The 20,382-nt window shown below is 41.6% G+C and overlaps 1 protein-coding gene and 7 non-coding genes across 8 annotated transcripts; 7 read left to right on the top strand and 1 right to left on the bottom strand.

The window, feature by feature from the left end:
• Positions 1 to 377: 377 nt before the first annotated feature.
• Positions 378 to 449, top strand: Trnaq-cug (transfer RNA glutamine (anticodon CUG)). Its single transcript has one exon. It is a non-coding gene; the product is annotated as a tRNA-Gln (tRNA).
• Positions 450 to 4,594: 4,145 nt separating this feature from the next.
• On the bottom strand, positions 4,595 to 11,317 carry LOC136814480 (uncharacterized). Its single transcript, XM_067071034.1, has 2 exons — positions 11,247 to 11,317; positions 4,595 to 10,972 (listed from the first exon to the last, which is right to left on the bottom strand). Exon 2 carries the CDS (start codon positions 10,670 to 10,672, stop codon positions 4,616 to 4,618), a length of 6,057 nt encoding a protein of 2,018 aa, XP_066927135.1. The 5' UTR covers positions 10,673 to 10,972; positions 11,247 to 11,317; the 3' UTR covers positions 4,595 to 4,615.
• Positions 11,318 to 12,863: 1,546 nt separating this feature from the next.
• On the top strand, positions 12,864 to 12,935 carry Trnaq-cug (transfer RNA glutamine (anticodon CUG)). The gene has a single exon. It is a non-coding gene; the product is annotated as a tRNA-Gln (tRNA).
• A 4,876-nt stretch (positions 12,936 to 17,811) lies between these two features.
• Positions 17,812 to 17,883, top strand: Trnap-cgg (transfer RNA proline (anticodon CGG)). Its single transcript has one exon. It is a non-coding gene; the product is annotated as a tRNA-Pro (tRNA).
• A 496-nt stretch (positions 17,884 to 18,379) lies between these two features.
• Trnap-cgg (transfer RNA proline (anticodon CGG)) lies at positions 18,380 to 18,451 on the top strand. The gene has a single exon. It is a non-coding gene; the product is annotated as a tRNA-Pro (tRNA).
• Positions 18,452 to 18,947: 496 nt separating this feature from the next.
• Trnap-cgg (transfer RNA proline (anticodon CGG)) lies at positions 18,948 to 19,019 on the top strand. The gene has a single exon. It is a non-coding gene; the product is annotated as a tRNA-Pro (tRNA).
• A 496-nt stretch (positions 19,020 to 19,515) lies between these two features.
• Positions 19,516 to 19,587, top strand: Trnap-cgg (transfer RNA proline (anticodon CGG)). Its single transcript has one exon. It is a non-coding gene; the product is annotated as a tRNA-Pro (tRNA).
• Positions 19,588 to 20,082: 495 nt separating this feature from the next.
• On the top strand, positions 20,083 to 20,154 carry Trnap-cgg (transfer RNA proline (anticodon CGG)). The gene has a single exon. It is a non-coding gene; the product is annotated as a tRNA-Pro (tRNA).
• The last annotated feature ends 228 nt before the right edge of the window (positions 20,155 to 20,382 follow it).

Genomic DNA, 20,382 nt, shown 5'->3' with positions numbered 1-20,382 from the left:
CACGATCCGCTCCTCGCCTCAAAATTATGCCTTGGCATATTGGCGTCGTGTACAAGCCTGGCTAGCTCAGTCGGTAGAGCATGAGACTCTTAATCTCAGGGTCATGGGTTCAAGCCCCATGTCGGGCGATTTTCTTTGATTGTAAGATGGTATATTATCAGTAAATGGTCAAAAAATCTTTTACTTTTAACTGTGCAGACAGGTGTTGTCACCGGCTCAATGGTCTAGTGGTATGATTCTTGCTTCGGGTGCGAGAGGTCCTGAGTTCGACTCTCAGTTGAGCCCTGCATTGAAAACATCACGCATTTTTTCAGTTCTAGTTTAATAACTCACGGCAAAGTATGTTTATTTACGTACGCAAATATTAAGAATTTTATGGCTCAATGGTCTAGTGGTATGATTCTCGCTTCTGGTGCGAGAGGTCCTGAGTTCAATTCTCAGTTGAGCCCTGCTTTAGCAAAGTCAATCAATGAGATTTCATTTCCAAATGAATTCAACATGATCCCTCAAAACGGTGGATAAGATTGCTCATTTAGAATTGCTCAAAACCGGCACGTTGTTCCGTATACACGATCCGCTCCTCGCCTCAAAATTATGCCTTGGCATATTGGCGTCGTGTACAAGCCTGGCTAGCTCAGTCGGTAGAGCATGAGACTCTTAATCTCAGGGTCATGGGTTCAAGCCCCATGTCGGGCGATTTTCTTTGATTGTAAGATGGTATATTATCAGTAAATGGTCAAAAAATCTTTTACTTTTAACTGTGCAGACAGGTGTTGTCACCGGCTCAATGGTCTAGTGGTATGATTCTTGCTTCGGGTGCGAGAGGTCCTGAGTTCGACTCTCAGTTGAGCCCTGCATTGAAAACATCACGCATTTTTTCAGTTCTAGTTTAATAACTCACGGCAAAGTATGTTTATTTACGTACGCAAATATTAAGAATTTTATGGCTCAATGGTCTAGTGGTATGATTCTCGCTTTGGGTGCGAGAGGTCCTGAGTTCAATTCTCAGTTGAGCCCTGCTTTAGCAAAGTCAATCAATGAGATTTCATTTCCAAATGAATTCAACATGATCCCTCAAAACGGTGGATAAGATTGCTCATTTAGAATTGCTCAAAACCGGCACGTTGTTCCGTATACACGATCCGCTCCTCGCCTCAAAATTATGCCTTGGCATATTGGCGTCGTGTACAAGCCTGGCTAGCTCAGTCGGTAGAGCATGAGACTCTTAATCTCAGGGTCATGGGTTCAAGCCCCATGTCGGGCGATTTTCTTTGATTGTAAGATGGTATATTATCAGTAAATGGTCAAAAAATCTTTTACTTTTAACTGTGCAGACAGGTGTTGTCACCGGCTCAATGGTCTAGTGGTATGATTCTTGCTTCGGGTGCGAGAGGTCCTGAGTTCGACTCTCAGTTGAGCCCTGCATTGAAAACATCACGCATTTTTTCAGTTCTAGTTTAATAACTCACGGCAAAGTATGTTTATTTACGTACGCAAATATTAAGAATTTTATGGCTCAATGGTCTAGTGGTATGATTCTCGCTTTGGGTGCGAGAGGTCCTGAGTTCAATTCTCAGTTGAGCCCTGCTTTAGCAAAGTCAATCAATGAGATTTCATTTCCAAATGAATTCAACATGATCCCTCAAAACGGTGGATAAGATTGCTCATTTAGAATTGCTCAAAACCGGCACGTTGTTCCGTATACACGATCCGCTCCTCGCCTCAAAATTATGCCTTGGCATATTGGCGTCGTGTACAAGCCTGGCTAGCTCAGTCGGTAGAGCATGAGACTCTTAATCTCAGGGTCATGGGTTCAAGCCCCATGTCGGGCGATTTTCTTTGATTGTAAGATGGTATATTATCAGTAAATGGTCAAAAAATCTTTTACTTTTAACTGTGCAGACAGGTGTTGTCACCGGCTCAATGGTCTAGTGGTATGATTCTTGCTTCGGGTGCGAGAGGTCCTGAGTTCGACTCTCAGTTGAGCCCTGCATTGAAAACATCACGCATTTTTTCAGTTCTAGTTTAATAACTCACGGCAAAGTATGTTTATTTACGTACGCAAATATTAAGAATTTTATGGCTCAATGGTCTAGTGGTATGATTCTCGCTTTGGGTGCGAGAGGTCCTGAGTTCAATTCTCAGTTGAGCCCTGCTTTAGCAAAGTCAATCAATGAGATTTCATTTCCAAATGAATTCAACATGATCCCTCAAAACGGTGGATAAGATTGCTCATTTAGAATTGCTCAAAACCGGCACGTTGTTCCGTATACACGATCCGCTCCTCGCCTCAAAATTATGCCTTGGCATATTGGCGTCGTGTACAAGCCTGGCTAGCTCAGTCGGTAGAGCATGAGACTCTTAATCTCAGGGTCATGGGTTCAAGCCCCATGTCGGGCGATTTTCTTTGATTGTAAGATGGTATATTATCAGTAAATGGTCAAAAAATCTTTTACTTTTAACTGTGCAGACAGGTGTTGTCACCGGCTCAATGGTCTAGTGGTATGATTCTTGCTTCGGGTGCGAGAGGTCCTGAGTTCGACTCTCAGTTGAGCCCTGCATTGAAAACATCACGCATTTTTTCAGTTCTAGTTTAATAACTCACGGCAAAGTATGTTTATTTACGTACGCAAATATTAAGAATTTTATGGCTCAATGGTCTAGTGGTATGATTCTCGCTTTGGGTGCGAGAGGTCCTGAGTTCAATTCTCAGTTGAGCCCTGCTTTAGCAAAGTCAATCAATGAGATTTCATTTCCAAATGAATTCAACATGATCCCTCAAAACGGTGGATAAGATTGCTCATTTAGAATTGCTCAAAACCGGCACGTTGTTCCGTATACACGATCCGCTCCTCGCCTCAAAATTATGCCTTGGCATATTGGGCGTCGTGTACAAGCCTGGCTAGCTCAGTCGGTAGAGCATGAGACTCTTAATCTCAGGATCATGGGTTCAAGCCCCATGTCGGGCGATTTTCTTTGATTGTAAGATGGTATATTATCAGTAAATGGTCAAAAAATCTTTTACTTTTAACTGTGCAGACAGGTGTTGTCACCGGCTCAATGGTCTAGTGGTATGATTCTTGCTTCGGGTGCGAGAGGTCCTGAGTTCGACTCTCAGTTGAGCCCTGCATTGAAAACATCACGCATTTTTCAGTTCTAGTTTAATAACTCACGGCAAAGTATGTTTATTTACGTACGCAAATATTAAGAATTTTATGGCTCAATGGTCTAGTGGTATGATTCTCGCTTTGGGTGCGAGAGGTCCTGAGTTCAATTCTCAGTTGAGCCCTGCTTTAGCAAAGTCAATCAATGAGATTTCATTTCCAAATGAATTCAACATGATCCCTCAAAACGGTGGATAAGATTGCTCATTTAGAATTGCTCAAAACCGGCACGTTGTTCCGTATACACGATCCGCTCCTCGCCTCAAAATTATGCCTTGGCATATTGGCGTCGTGTACAAGCCTGGCTAGCTCAGTCGGTAGAGCATGAGACTCTTAATCTCAGGATCATGGGTTCAAGCCCCATGTCGGGCGATTTTCTTTGATTGTAAGATGGTATATTTTCAGTAAATGGTCAAAAAATCTTTTACTTTTAACTGTGCAGACAGGTGTTGTGTTGTCTATCGGGTGCTTCACAGACTATCACAAATTGGTTAAGTGCTTGGAACCATTTATTGAAAGAGGGTTCAAACTGAAATAGATACAAATGAGTTTATAAATAACTGGAAAATAAATAAAATTGAATAAGTATGAACGAAATCTAAGTCTATGTATAAGTTGAGTCTAAATTGAGTTGAAAAATATGTAAGTCTGAATTCATGAAAAATATCTAAGTCCAAAAGTTTGAAAAAAGTCCAAGTATCTGAAAACATGTCCCTAACCTAGGCTAACCTAAAGTTCATTCAAGGCGAGGCACAATGCAAACAAAGAAACAAAAAGAGAGAAAACATGAAAAACAACGTACCAGAGTGGCCAGAAGTGACAGCTGGAAGCTGACCAAGATGGCTGAAAGCCAAATGACTATGTCCAAACGTAGACAAAGTCTGAATGTGCCAAATTGAATAGACAATTGAAAATTGAGTTCTTATTTAAATAAATTTGAAATTTTGATCCAACATCATGTCTTGACTCTTCAAGGACTTATGAGTGAATGAACTGAGTGAGAAGTGATCCTATATTTATATAAAAATATTGATGATGTCATCATAAATGTACTTGAAATGGTTTGGAAATAATATATGTACAAGAAATGGTTTGGATCTAGCAAAATGGTAGCAAAAATGTAAACAAAAACTAGTCTGCAAAAATGCTAAATGAAAATGGTAGACAAAGTAACAAGAAATTTAAAAGTAAAATTATTCATTATTTTTGGTGCTTTTTAGCTCAAGTTTTATAAATTTTTATCTGGTTATTCAACACTCCCCCAGGGAGGTTTTAAATTTCTTGAAATAAAATCAACAAAACACATTCCAATCAACAAATCATGTACAAAACATAACGAGCAATTAATGTATCGAGCGAACATATCGACCATATGCATAAACATAATCAACCATTGCGTATCGTGAACAAATTGTATCAATATGGCGGGCATCCGAGTGACTAGTATTGTGCTAGTCGGTTTGAGGGTTGTTGTCATGTGTCTCCTCTGCAAAATCCATTTCGTCAATTGATTGTATCAGAACAAGGTTTCTGACTGAGCGGAAAGTTTCACGACTTGAAGATTCATTGGCATTGGTGTACTTGACGCGTACTTTTCGAACAATGCCATCTTTGGAAGGTTCGATTTCAGTGATAATACCATACTGATATGTTGTTGAGATTGGAGAGTCAGTTTTGGTGAAGAGTACGATATCTCCAACTTGAAGGTTCTTGTCTCCTTTAAACCATTTTGGATGTTCCATTAATTTTGGTACATGATTGAGTAGCCAATTCTCAAACCATGCATTGAAGATTTTTGTGTTTGCTTTTAACAGCTTTTGTGGGTTGTCACAAGTAACCATTTCACCTGTTGGACTTCTGTGATTGCTCCTTCCAAGAAGAAGCCTGTTTGGAGTGATAAGATCAAGATTTTCCACATCTGATTTGCTTCCAATGTTGATTGGCAAGTCGTTGATGCTATTGGCAATGATTGAGGCTAATGTTTCCCATTGAAGGATGGACAATCTTTCCTTGTGGGCACTTCGCTCAATGGATTTGTTGATCTCTCGAATTTTTCTTTCAGCTTTGCCATTCATGTTGTGCCCGCCAACCGGGCAGACAGTGAAGTCGACGGATACACGCCTGTGAAGTTGGTGTTGAATGTCGTTAAAATCAAGACGCATCTGGTCACATCCTTTGATCATTTGGCTGCCGCTGTCGCAAAATAGTCGCTTCGGGAAGCCATGGTTGTTGGAGAATCTGACAAATGACAAAATGAATGCTTCGGTTGAGTAGTCATCCATGGTTTTGATAGAAGTGGCTGATGTCGTGCAGCAGCAGAATACAGCTAGCCAAATCTTTACAGTCGTGCGTTTATGTAATGGCGAGTAGGCAAGGTAAGGACCTGAAAGATCAACTTGCGTGCCATAAAATGGTGGTGCAATGGTGATGCTGCATTGAGGGATTGGACCCATTGCTGCTTCAACGGTCTTTTTGGTAAGGTAGCGACATCTGGTGCATTGCTTTCTGATGTTCTTAACAAGTTGACGTCCATCGATGATGTATGCAGATTTGAGAATGAAACGCAAAGTTGATTCAACACCAGAATGTTTACAAACAGGATGGTTCCAGTGTACATCAAGTGCAAGGCTTTGAGCGACTGGGCTGTCCTTGTCCAATACTGGTACGCAAAAGGTTGTACCTGCCAGATCTCGCATTGCTGATGTGAATCTTCCAGTAATGGTGACTTCGTCATCTGGCAAAATTCGACCAGTATAGATGAGAAGATCTCCTTTGCGTGATGTGAACTTCTCATACTTTTTGGGTTCAATAAACTGCACAATTTCTCGAGTTCCCATCCTGAAGTAGTATTGTCTTGATGCTTCAAGGTCTGCATCAGTCAGTGGCTTTGATATTTCAGCTTTCTTTAGAATGATGTTGCAGAATCGAACACAGTAAGCAAAGATTCTGATGACTTTGCTGAATGAATGACGCATGGGGTCGATGTGATAACCAGTGAAAGCGTATCTGTCTTTGACATCTGGCATTTGTTTGACAAAGTGGGCATCAAATTCTTTCTTGGCTTCCAATGAGTCTGCTTCATTAAGTTTGATTTCTTCAGCTGAAAGCATTGGAAAAGATGATTGAGGTAGTGTCATCCAAGGAAATCCGTTGATCCATGTTGAGTTTTGATCAACATCATTGATGGTGGCACCTTTCCTTGTACCAATGTCCGCTGCCATGTCTTCAGATTGAACATAGTACCATTCTTCTTTGGGTGTGAATCTGAGTGTTTCAATAACTCTATTTCTGGTCCAGAGCTTCAATGGTTTTTCGTTGTTTGATAACCAGTGAAGGCAGATTTGACTGTCAGTAAATTTGATGGAACTCTTGTGGTAGTTCTTGAATGATCTTCTGACTATTTCCCCAGTGTAAGCAGTTGTCAGAGCTGCATACAGTTCGGCTCTCGGCAGGCTCATATCTTTGGGAACAACACGTGTGCGAGCAAAGACAAGTTGACATGAGAATGAGCCGTCTCGTCTTTTGAATCTTGCGTAGACACAGGAACAGATCATTGATTTGCTGGCGTCCCCAAAGTTGAGTGTGTTGATGTCAAGGTTCAATGCGTCCTCAGGAACTATTGCACGTTTGAACTTGATGGTGCCAATGCTTTTGATGAGTTCAAAGTTGGACTCCCATATTGGTCTAAGATCTTCAGGAATTGGATCATCCCAATCGAGCTTGCGTAGAACCAGTTGTTGAACGTCTAGTTTCAGAGATGCGATGATTGGGGCGACTTTGCCAGTCAGGTCGAACACTTCAGAGACCTTTGAAGAACAATGACGTCTGGTGAGCTGCTTTGGAATGATGTTGATTGTGTTTGACGGTTTCTTCCCACGTTGCTTCTTGGCGAAGTTGAGATCACCAATGTTGATTGATAATTTATCTTCTTTCACATGCCACCGCATTCCACCAACAAAAATGGTATTTCCATCGTCAGTGAGGTTATCTGGTGGATCTTCCCCTGAGAATGTAACACCTTTTAGTCGGAAGCCTCCTCTGTTTAGGACTAGCTCCAACTCATCTGCTCGTTGGTGGGCGGCTTGTTGGTTGTCTTCCCCAGAAATGCAATCATCCACATAAATGTCGTCCTGGATAGTTTGATTGACATCAGGGTATTCTTCCTTTGACAAGTGACCAACTTTTCGTAAACCGTAGACAGCTTGGTTACCGCTTGATCTGACACCATATATTAGGGTTTTTATGACCTTTTCTTCTGGTATGGATTCAGGATTGAGATCTTTGTTCCAAATGTAGCGTTGGTATGACCATTGGGATCGATCTAGTTGAATGGTGTTGTACATTTTGCTTATGTCTGTGTGTAGTGCGATGCGATGCAAGGACCAACGAATGAGGATCTCCTGTAGCTTGTTGAGTTCGTTTCTTCCTTTGGCAAGCAAGTCATTGAGGCTGTGTCCAGATGGCGTTGCTTGTGAAGCATCGAAGACTACTCTGCATGGAGTGCTGATGGAGTTACCTTTCCAGACAGCTCGCCAAGGAATGTGGTATTTGACGTGACACTTTTGAAGCATGTGTTGGACGTCTTGTGGTAAGTCTTTGACGTATTCGACAAAACCCATTTGCTGTAGCTTTTGTTCTGATTGGATGACATCTTGTTTGTCTTGAGTATTGGCTGGTTGATTGAGTTTTCGAAGCTGCTGGCGATAAACTTTCATAGCCTGGTCTTTGTTTGGAGCAAGTTTGATTACTGGGTTGTCGATGAATGGAAGAGTGGCTGAAGTGGTTGAAGTTTCTAGGTTGACAGAAACTGATGACTCGATGAGGCTCTGTTCAACCTCTTCTTTGATACTGATTGCATGATTTGTTTCGTGGTTTTTACATGAAGTACATATTCGACATGTTGGACATCTGTAGCTAATCTCGCTTCCAGTAGATTCGACTTCCTCGAAGACTCTTTGTAGCTTGGATAGATGTGATTGAGATGAGCAGTCATGATCTTCACATTGAATGATTGATGATCGATCTTCCCCTCCATATCCTAGAAGAGGAACGTTTGAGCTGGATTCTTGAAGTCGGTGGGTAAGGAAGATGGTAGGGAAGTTCTTGTGTGTTTCGGTAAAGACATTATGTGGTCCTCCAACGACACCACGTTCTGCGTTTGGACTGGCAAATGAAGATTCAAATAGTGTGAGTCCAGATGGCAGTTGATGAATTGGTTTTGGTTGATACCTCATGTATTTCACTCCGATCATGAGATGGATCTCCCCTCCCACACAGGACGGAAGTTTTGGAAGGCTTTTGGTTCCACCAGATGACTTGTAGTGCTTGTGGATGTCTTCTTCAACTTGCTTCAACTGATAGATGGGAAACTCTGATGTGATTTGCTTGAGACAGATGCCTGAAAGTGTGGTGGTACGTCCATCGTGAAGTGGTAGATCGACGTAGTATGATCCAAGTGATTTCATAGACATGTTACCAACGCCACCGAGTGGAGTTCGTCTATTGTCCTTCAGCTTGGCGTGTGGTCCAAGGAGTGCTACTGCCTTTTCAGACAATATAAAGTCGCTGCATCCGGAGTCGAAGAAGATATTGAGTTGGTTTCCATTGACTTGAATTGATTGTAAAAGATAGATACCTCTGTTCTGGATGGAGTCTCGTGGAGAAGGTGTTGCCACGTGGGATGATTGAACATGGAAGGAGAGCTGGATTTCTCTGGAGAATGTTGGTAGGTTGGATGACTTCATACATCTCTCCTTGAAGTTGTCAAGAACTTCTTGATTGGCATCATCATCTTTGTGCATCTCACAAACGAGAACATGATTCTTCACAGGATATCTTTGATGGCTTGGATGTGGACATATGTACTTGCGCTGACATCGTCCTTCTTGGTGTTTGCCTTCACTTGCCTTTGCTCCAGGAAGAAGGCATTGATGACACAAACCCTTGTCGCGAATGATCTTCAGTCTTGCGGCTGGTGTCTTCTCAACAAATTTCTGGCATGCGAAATACTGCACCACCTTTGTGTTGTCAGGTCCATAGGTTGCAACATGGTCAGATTCGCCACAGATTTGACAGATGGGTGAGCGTGTTGGCCCGCCAAAGTAGGAATCTCTTGGCTGTCGTTTTGTCTTTGGTTGTGGAGGTGCATCTTTGCGATCAGCTTTGAAGTTATTGACAGTTGATTTTTGCTGTTGAAGATTTTCTTCTCTTTCAAGGAATTTGAGCAGACGTTCCCAAGTTCCCTTTTCATCTGGTTGATCGTCATTGATACTTGACAGGAAACGTGTGAGGCGTGCATCTCCAAGGTGAGCATAGATTGTTGTAAGTGTCTCACTGTAGTAGAGGTTGGGTTCAATCTTGTGACGTTTCGCCATTGACATAACTTCTCGTAGCATGTTGGTGAAGGAGCTGATTGCGACAACTAACTTCTCAGGATCCCTGATCTTTGATAGGTCGGACTTCGTCAACACTTGAATCTTCTTCATTAGCATGATCTTGGTGTCGCCATATGCAACTTTCAATCTCCTCCAGATCTCATCGATGTCGGTGAAGGTTCTCACTAACGTTAGGGCTGGCTCTGCTAAGAAGTTGTTCTTCAGAAGATCAGGCAGAAACTTGGCTGGCGTAGATTGTAGGTAGAGTTTTTCAAAATTATCCTTGAATGTATAGAAGTCAACTGAAGAATCATACCCATGGAATTGGTCGAGTTTGATGTTCAGGTGTTCTTTGTTGTAGTGCAAATCTTTGTCGAGCTTTCTATACGATATCTCCTTGTTGACGTTTGTGATGAAGTTGTGTTTGAGAGAATCTAATTTTACAAATCTCTCACCAATGTTCTTCACTAATAACAATGTCTCTGCTTTTGTGATTGGTGATTGTAGGACTTCTTCATACTTTTGGGATAACTTTTCGAACCTCTTGACGATAGAGCTGTTTTCGTTCTTAAATTGGACAAGTTCAACATCACTTACATCGTCAAGTTTCAGGTCAAACTGTGTCTTGAGCTGAATCATGGTGCGGTCCAGTGTTTCGAGAGCAAAAACAGTAGCAGATTCTTTGGCTGTTGATTCACTTGATTGTTTCACATGGGTTGCAAGGTTGAGTTTCGCTTTGTAGTCGATGGCTTCCTTGATGGCATTTGAGATGGAGTCGTAACATTTGTTGATGGATAAGCGTAGGACATCATCAGCGTTGACGTCTTTGAGTTTTTGGCGGATAGATGTGCGATGACTCTTGTGTTCTTTGATGAGGTCATCAACTTCTTGTGATGTGACACATGCACGAAGTGGACTTTCATTGATCAGGTCATTTGCCTCATCTATCAGGTCTGTTATATCAGAGTTGGTTGTGTCAGACTCTGACATGGTTGGTGAAGGTACGTTTGAAATGTCTGATTGGTCAGTAGGCGCAACTTCAGATTGAGGGTCTGGTTTGTATACGACTTGTCCAGTTGAACCAAGTATATCGTACTTGATTGGTTTGATATTACGTTTAGGTCTTGATGACATAAAGGTTGAATGAAGAAGATAGATTGATGTACCTTGTTGAAGTAATTTGAAGTGGGCGTGTCACGATGATGATCAGCGTGATACAGAAGTTTGATTCTATCGGTTTAGTTGATTGGTCGATAGATACAATTGGTTGAGTGATCGATTAATTCGGTTGAGTGATCGATTAATTCGGTTGAGTTGGATTTGATTGGATTGGTTGGATGATCTGAGTCTGTTTGAATGTTGTCTATCGGGTGCTTCACAGACTATCACAAATTGGTTAAGTGCTTGGAACCATTTATTGAAAGAGGGTTCAAACTGAAATAGATACAAATGAGTTTATAAATAACTGGAAAATAAATAAAATTGAATAAGTATGAACGAAATCTAAGTCTATGTATAAGTTGAATCTAAATTGAGTTGAAAAATATGTAAGTCTGAATTCATGAAAAATATCTAAGTCCAAAAGTTTGAAAAAAGACCAAGTATCTGAAAACATGTCCCTAACCTAGGCTAACCTAAAAGTTCATTCAAGGCGAGGCACAATGCAAACAAAGAAACAAAAGGAGAGAAAACATGAAAAACAACGTACCAGAGTGGCCAGAAGTGACAGCTGGAAGCTGACCAAGATGGCTGAAAGCCAAATGACTATGTCCAAACGTAGACAAAGTCTGAATGTGCAAAATGAATAGACAATTGAAAATTGAGTTCTTATTTAAATAAATTTGAAATTTTGATCCAACATCATGTCTTGACTCTTCAAGGACTTATGAGTGAATGAACTGAGTGAGAAGTGATCCTATATTTATATAAAAATATTGATGATGTCATCATAAATGTACTTGAAATGGTTTGGAAATAATGTATGTACAAGAAATGGTTTGGATCTAGCAAAATGGTAGCAAAAATGTAAACAAAAACTAGTCTGCAAAAATGCTAAATGAAAATGGTAGACAAAGTAACAAGAAATTTAAAAGTAAAATTATTTTTTATTTTGGTGCTTTTTAGCTCAAGTTTTATCAAATTTTTTATCTGGTATGTTTATTTACGTACGCAAATATTAAGAATTTTATGGCTCAATGGTCTAGTGGTATGATTCTCGCTTTGGGTGCGAGAGGTCCTGAGTTCAATTCTCAGTTGAGCCCTGCTTTAGCAAAGTCAATCAATGAGATTTCATTTCCAAATGAATTCAACATGATCCCTCAAAACGGTGGATAAGATTGCTCATTTAGAATTGCTCAAAACCGGCACGTTGTTCCGTATACACGATCCGCTCCTCGCCTCAAAATTATGCCTTGGCATATTGGCGTCGTGTACAAGCCTGGCTAGCTCAGTCGGTAGAGCATGAGACTCTTAATCTCAGGGTCATGGGTTCAAGCCCCATGTCGGGCGATTTTCTTTGATTGTAAGATGGTATATTATCAGTAAATGGTCAAAAAATCTTTTACTTTTAACTGTGCAGACAGGTGTTGTCACCGGCTCAATGGTCTAGTGGTATGATTCTTGCTTCGGGTGCGAGAGGTCCTGAGTTCGACTCTCAGTTGAGCCCTGCATTGAAAACATCACGCATTTTTTCAGTTCTAGTTTAATAACTCACGGCAAAGTATGTTTATTTACGTACGCAAATATTAAGAATTTTATGGCTCAATGGTCTAGTGGTATGATTCTCGCTTTGGGTGCGAGAGGTCCTGAGTTCAATTCTCAGTTGAGCCCTGCTTTAGCAAAGTCAATCAATGAGATTTCATTTCCAAATGAATTCAACATGATCCCTCAAAACGGTGGATAAGATTGCTCATTTAGAATTGCTCAAAACCGGCACGTTGTTCCGTATACACGATCCGCTCCTCGCCTCAAAATTATGCCTTGGCATATTGGCGTCGTGTACAAGCCTGGCTAGCTCAGTCGGTAGAGCATGAGACTCTTAATCTCAGGGTCATGGGTTCAAGCCCCATGTCGGGCGATTTTCTTTGATTGTAAGATGGTATATTATCAGTAAATGGTCAAAAAATCTTTTACTTTTAACTGTGCAGACAGGTGTTGTCACCGGCTCAATGGTCTAGTGGTATGATTCTTGCTTCGGGTGCGAGAGGTCCTGAGTTCGACTCTCAGTTGAGCCCTGCATTGAAAACATCACGCATTTTTTCAGTTCTAGTTTAATAACTCACGGCAAAGTATGTTTATTTACGTACGCAAATATTAAGAATTTTATGGCTCAATGGTCTAGTGGTATGATTCTCGCTTCTGGTGCGAGAGGTCCTGAGTTCAATTCTCAGTTGAGCCCTGCTTTAGCAAAGTCAATCAATGAGATTTCATTTCCAAATGAATTCAACATGATCCCTCAAAACGGTGGATAAGATTGCTCATTTAGAATTGCTCAAAACCGGCACGTTGTTCCGTATACACGATCCGCTCCTCGCCTCAAAATTATGCCTTGGCATATTGGCGTCGTGTACAAGCCTGGCTAGCTCAGTCGGTAGAGCATGAGACTCTTAATCTCAGGGTCATGGGTTCAAGCCCCATGTCGGGCGATTTTCTTTGATTGTAAGATGGTATATTATCAGTAAATGGTCAAAAAATCTTTTACTTTTAACTGTGCAGACAGGTGTTGTCATCGGCTCAATGGTCTAGTGGTATGATTCTTGCTTCGGGTGCGAGAGGTCCTGAGTTCGACTCTCAGTTGAGCCCTGCATTGAAAACATCACGCATTTTTTCAGTTCTAATTTAATAACTCACGGCAAAGTATGTTTATTTACGTACGCAAATATTAAGAATTTTATGGCTCAATGGTCTAGTGGTATGATTCTCGCTTTGGGTGCGAGAGGTCCTGAGTTCAATTCTCAGTTGAGCCCTGCTTTAGCAAAGTCAATCAATGAGATTTCATTTCCAAATGAATTCAACATGATCCCTCAAAACGGTGGATAAGATTGCTCATTTAGAATTGCTCAAAACCGGCACGTTGTTCCGTATACACGATCCGCTCCTCGCCTCAAAATTATGCCTTGGCATATTGGCGTCGTGTACAAGCCTGGCTAGCTCAGTCGGTAGAGCATGAGACTCTTAATCTCAGGGTCATGGGTTCAAGCCCCATGTCGGGCGATTTTCTTTGATTGTAAGATGGTATATTATCAGTAAATGGTCAAAAAATCTTTTACTTTTAACTGTGCAGACAGGTGTTGTCATCGGCTCAATGGTCTAGTGGTATGATTCTTGCTTCGGGTGCGAGAGGTCCTGAGTTCGACTCTCAGTTGAGCCCTGCATTGAAAACATCACGCATTTTTTCAGTTCTAGTTTAATAACTCACGGCAAAGTATGTTTATTTACGTACGCAAATATTAAGAATTTTATGGCTCAATGGTCTAGTGGTATGATTCTCGCTTTGGGTGCGAGAGGTCCTGAGTTCAATTCTCAGTTGAGCCCTGCTTTAGCAAAGTCAATCAATGAGATTTCATTTCCAAATGAATTCAACATGATCCCTCAAAACGGTGGATAAGATTGCTCATTTAGAATTGCTCAAAACCGGCACGTTGTTCCGTATACACGATCCGCTCCTCGCCTCAAAATTATGCCTTGGCATATTGGCGTCGTGTACAAGCCTGGCTAGCTCAGTCGGTAGAGCATGAGACTCTTAATCTCAGGGTCATGGGTTCAAGCCCCATGTCGGGCGATTTTCTTTGATTGTAAGATGGTATATTATCAGTAAATGGTCAAAAAATCTTTTACTTTTAACTGTGCAGACAGGTGTTGTCACCGGCTCAATGGTCTAGTGGTATGATTCTTGCTTCGGGTGCGAGAGGTCCTGAGTTCGACTCTCAGTTGAGCCCTGCATTGAAAACATCACGCATTTTTTCAGTTCTAGTTTAATAACTCACGGCAAAGTATGTTTATCTACGTACGCAAATATTAAGAATTTTATGGCTCAATGGTCTAGTGGTATGATTCTCGCTTTGGGTGCGAGAGGTCCTGAGTTCAATTCTCAGTTGAGCCCTGCTTTAGCAAAGTCAATCAATGAGATTTCATTTCCAAATGAATTCAACATGATCCCTCAAAACGGTGGATAAGATTGCTCATTTAGAATTGCTCAAAACCGGCACGTTGTTCCGTATACACGATCCGCTCCTCGCCTCAAAATTATGCCTTGGCATATTGGCGTCGTGTACAAGCCTGGCTAGCTCAGTCGGTAGAGCATGAGACTCTTAATCTCAGGGTCATGGGTTCAAGCCCCATGTCGGGCGATTTTCTTTGATTGTAAGATGGTATATTATCAGTAAATGGTCAAAAAATCTTTTACTTTTAACTGTGCAGACAGGTGTTGTCACCGGCTCAATGGTCTAGTGGTATGATTCTTGCTTCGGGTGCGAGAGGTCCTGAGTTCGACTCTCAGTTGAGCCCTGCATTGAAAACATCACGCATTTTTTCAGTTCTAGTTTAATAACTCACGGCAAAGTATGTTTATTTACGTACGCAAATATTAAGAATTTTATGGCTCAATGGTCTAGTGGTATGATTCTCGCTTTGGGTGCGAGAGGTCCTGAGTTCAATTCTCAGTTGAGCCCTGCTTTAGCAAAGTCAATCAATGAGATTTCATTTCCAAATGAATTCAACATGATCCCTCAAAACGGTGGATAAGATTGCTCATTTAGAATTGCTCAAAACCGGCACGTTGTTCCGTATACACGATCCGCTCCTCGCCTCAAAATTATGCCTTGGCATATTGGCGTCGTGTACAAGCCTGGCTAGCTCAGTCGGTAGAGCATGAGACTCTTAATCTCAGGGTCATGGGTTCAAGCCCCATGTCGGGCGATTTTCTTTGATTGTAAGATGGTATATTATCAGTAAATGGTCAAAAAATCTTTTACTTTTAACTGTGCAGACAGGTGTTGTCACCGGCTCAATGGTCTAGTGGTATGATTCTTGCTTCGGGTGCGAGAGGTCCTGAGTTCGACTCTCAGTTGAGCCCTGCATTGAAAACATCACGCATTTTTTCAGTTCTAGTTTAATAACTCACGGCAAAGTATGTTTATTTACGTACGCAAATATTAAGAATTTTATGGCTCAATGGTCTAGTGGTATGATTCTCGCTTTGGGTGCGAGAGGTCCTGAGTTCAATTCTCAGTTGAGCCCTGCTTTAGCAAAGTCAATCAATGAGATTTCATTTCCAAATGAATTCAACATGATCCCTCAAAACGGTGGATAAGATTGCTCATTTAGAATTGCTCAAAACCGGCACGTTGTTCCGTATACACGATCCGCTCCTCGCCTCAAAATTATGCCTTGGCATATTGGCGTCGTGTACAAGCCTGGCTAGCTCAGTCGGTAGAGCATGAGACTCTTAATCTCAGGGTCATGGGTTCAAGCCCCATGTCGGGCGATTTTCTTTGATTGTAAGATGGTATATTATCAGTAAATGGTCAAAAAATCTTTTACTTTTAACTGTGCAGACAGGTGTTGTCATCGGCTCAATGGTCTAGTGGTATGATTCTTGCTTCGGGTGCGAGAGGTCCTGAGTTCGACTCTCAGTTGAGCCCTGCATTGAAAACATCACGCATTTTTTCAGTTCTAATTTAATAACTCACGGCAAAGTATGTTTATCTACGTACGCAAATATTAAGAATTTTATGGCTCAATGGTCTAGTGGTATGATTCTCGCTTTGGGTGCGAGAGGTCCTGAGTTCAATTCTCAGTTGAGCCCTGCTTTAGCAAAGTCAATCAATGAGATTTCATTTCCAAATGAATTCAACATGATCCCTCAAAACGGTGGATAAGATTGCTCATTTAGAATTGCTCAAAACCGGCACGTTGTTCCGTATACACGATCCGCTCCTCGCCTCAAAATTATGCCTTGGCATATTGGCGTCGTGTACAAGCCTGGCTAGCTCAGTCGGTAGAGCATGAGACTCTTAATCTCAGGGTCATGGGTTCAAGCCCCATGTCGGGCGATTTTCTTTGATTGTAAGATGGTATATTATCAGTAAATGGTCAAAAAATCTTTTACTTTTAACTGTGCAGACAGGTGTTGTCACCGGCTCAATGGTCTAGTGGTATGATTCTTGCTTCGGGTGCGAGAGGTCCTGAGTTCGACTCTCAGTTGAGCCCTGCATTGAAAACATCACGCATTTTTTCAGTTCTAGTTTAATAACTCACGGCAAAGTATGTTTATCTACGTACGCAAATATTAAGAATTTTATGGCTCAATGGTCTAGTGGTATGATTCTCGCTTTGGGTGCGAGAGGTCCTGAGTTCAATTCTCAGTTGAGCCCTGCTTTAGCAAAGTCAATCAATGAGATTTCATTTCCAAATGAATTCAACATGATCCCTCAAAACGGTGGATAAGATTGCTCATTTAGAATTGCTCAAAACCGGCACGTTGTTCCGTATACACGATCCGCTCCTCGCCTCAAAATTATGCCTTGGCATATTGGCGTCGTGTACAAGCCTGGCTAGCTCAGTCGGTAGAGCATGAGACTCTTAATCTCAGGGTCATGGGTTCAAGCCCCATGTCGGGCGATTTTCTTTGATTGTAAGATGGTATATTATCAGTAAATGGTCAAAAAATCTTTTACTTTTAACTGTGCAGACAGGTGTTGTCACCGGCTCAATGGTCTAGTGGTATGATTCTTGCTTCGGGTGCGAGAGGTCCTGAGTTCGACTCTCAGTTGAGCCCTGCATTGAAAACATCACGCATTTTTTCAGTTCTAGTTTAATAACTCACGGCAAAGTATGTTTATTTACGTACGCAAATATTAAGAATTTTATGGCTCAATGGTCTAGTGGTATGATTCTCGCTTTGGGTGCGAGAGGTCCTGAGTTCAATTCTCAGTTGAGCCCTGCTTTAGCAAAGTCAATCAATGAGATTTCATTTCCAAATGAATTCAACATGATCCCTCAAAACGGTGGATAAGATTGCTCATTTAGAATTGCTCAAAACCGGCACGTTGTTCCGTATACACGATCCGCTCCTCGCCTCAAAATTATGCCTTGGCATATTGGCGTCGTGTACAAGCCTGGCTAGCTCAGTCGGTAGAGCATGAGACTCTTAATCTCAGGGTCATGGGTTCAAGCCCCATGTCGGGCGATTTTCTTTGATTGTAAGATGGTATATTATCAGTAAATGGTCAAAAAATCTTTTACTTTTAACTGTGCAGACAGGTGTTGTCACCGGCTCAATGGTCTAGTGGTATGATTCTTGCTTCGGGTGCGAGAGGTCCTGAGTTCGACTCTCAGTTGAGCCCTGCATTGAAAACATCACGCATTTTTTCAGTTCTAGTTTAATAACTCACGGCAAAGTATGTTTATTTACGTACGCAAATATTAAGAATTTTATGGCTCAATGGTCTAGTGGTATGATTCTCGCTTTGGGTGCGAGAGGTCCTGAGTTCAATTCTCAGTTGAGCCCTGCTTTAGCAAAGTCAATCAATGAGATTTCATTTCCAAATGAATTCAACATGATCCCTCAAAACGGTGGATAAGATTGCTCATTTAGAATTGCTCAAAACCGGCACGTTGTTCCGTATACACGATCCGCTCCTCGCCTCAAAATTATGCCTTGGCATATTGGCGTCGTGTACAAGCCTGGCTAGCTCAGTCGGTAGAGCATGAGACTCTTAATCTCAGGGTCATGGGTTCAAGCCCCATGTCGGGCGATTTTCTTTGATTGTAAGATGGTATATTATCAGTAAATGGTCAAAAAATCTTTTACTTTTAACTGTGCAGACAGGTGTTGTCATCGGCTCAATGGTCTAGTGGTATGATTCTTGCTTCGGGTGCGAGAGGTCCTGAGTTCGACTCTCAGTTGAGCCCTGCATTGAAAACATCACGCATTTTTTCAGTTCTAATTTAATAACTCACGGCAAAGTATGTTTATCTACGTACGCAAATATTAAGAATTTTATGGCTCAATGGTCTAGTGGTATGATTCTCGCTTTGGGTGCGAGAGGTCCTGAGTTCAATTCTCAGTTGAGCCCTGCTTTAGCAAAGTCAATCAATGAGATTTCATTTCCAAATGAATTCAACATGATCCCTCAAAACGGTGGATAAGATTGCTCATTTAGAATTGCTCAAAACCGGCACGTTGTTCCGTATACACGATCCGCTCCTCGCCTCAAAATTATGCCTTGGCATATTGGCGTCGTGTACAAGCCTGGCTAGCTCAGTCGGTAGAGCATGAGACTCTTAATCTCAGGGTCATGGGTTCAAGCCCCATGTCGGGCGATTTTCTTTGATTGTAAGATGGTATATTATCAGTAAATGGTCAAAAAATCTTTTACTTTTAACTGTGCAGACAGGTGTTGTCACCGGCTCAATGGTCTAGTGGTATGATTCTTGCTTCGGGTGCGAGAGGTCCTGAGTTCGACTCTCAGTTGAGCCCTGCATTGAAAACATCACGCATTTTTTCAGTTCTAATTTAATAACTCACGGCAAAGTATGTTTATCTACGTACGCAAATATTAAGAATTTTATGGCTCAATGGTCTAGTGGTATGATTCTCGCTTTGGGTGCGAGAGGTCCTGAGTTCAATTCTCAGTTGAGCCCTGCTTTAGCAAAGTCAATCAATGAGATTTCATTTCCAAATGAATTCAACATGATCCCTCAAAACGGTGGATAAGATTGCTCATTTAGAATTGCTCAAAACCGGCACGTTGTTCCGTATACACGATCCGCTCCTCGCCTCAAAATTATGCCTTGGCATATTGGCGTCGTGTACAAGCCTGGCTAGCTCAGTCGGTAGAGCATGAGACTCTTAATCTCAGGGTCATGGGTTCAAGCCCCATGTCGGGCGATTTTCTTTGATTGTAAGATGGTATATTATCAGTAAATGGTCAAAAAATCTTTTACTTTTAACTGTGCAGACAGGTGTTGTCACCGGCTCAATGGTCTAGTGGTATGATTCTTGCTTCGGGTGCGAGAGGTCCTGAGTTCGACTCTCAGTTGAGCCCTGCATTGAAAACATCACGCATTTTTTCAGTTCTAGTTTAATAACTCACGGCAAAGTATGTTTATTTACGTACGCAAATATTAAGAATTTTATGGCTCAATGGTCTAGTGGTATGATTCTCGCTTTGGGTGCGAGAGGTCCTGAGTTCAATTCTCAGTTGAGCCCTGCTTTAGCAAAGTCAATCAATGAGATTTCATTTCCAAATGAATTCAACATGATCCCTCAAAACGGTGGATAAGATTGCTCATTTAGAATTGCTCAAAACCGGCACGTTGTTCCGTATACACGATCCGCTCCTCGCCTCAAAATTATGCCTTGGCATATTGGCGTCGTGTACAAGCCTGGCTAGCTCAGTCGGTAGAGCATGAGACTCTTAATCTCAGGGTCATGGGTTCAAGCCCCATGTCGGGCGATTTTCTTTGATTGTAAGATGGTATATTATCAGTAAATGGTCAAAAAATCTTTTACTTTTAACTGTGCAGACAGGTGTTGTCACGGCTCAATGGTCTAGTGGTATGATTCTTGCTTCGGGTGCGAGAGGTCCTGAGTTCGACTCTCAGTTGAGCCCTGCATTGAAAACATCACGCATTTTTTCAGTTCTAATTTAATAACTCACGGCAAAGTATGTTTATTTACGTACGCAAATATTAAGAATTTTATGGCTCAATGGTCTAGTGGTATGATTCTCGCTTTGGGTGCGAGAGGTCCTGAGTTCAATTCTCAGTTGAGCCCTGCTTTAGCAAAGTCAATCAATGAGATTTCATTTCCAAATGAATTCAACATGATCCCTCAAAAC

The sequence above is a fragment of the Clytia hemisphaerica genome, unplaced genomic scaffold (assembly GCF_902728285.1).
Source record: "Clytia hemisphaerica strain Z4C2 unplaced genomic scaffold, Clytia hemisphaerica genome assembly, whole genome shotgun sequence".
In the NCBI taxonomy this organism is placed as follows: Eukaryota; Metazoa; Cnidaria; class Hydrozoa; order Leptothecata; family Clytiidae; genus Clytia; species Clytia hemisphaerica.
The sequence above is the reverse complement of the archived record's forward strand: the minus strand, read 5'-3'. Positions and strand labels throughout refer to the sequence as shown.

Coding starts and splice junctions, on each gene's coding strand:
- LOC136814480 (XM_067071034.1), bottom strand. CDS start 10,672: ATGTCATCAAGACCTAAACGTAATATCAAACCAATCAAGTACGATATA.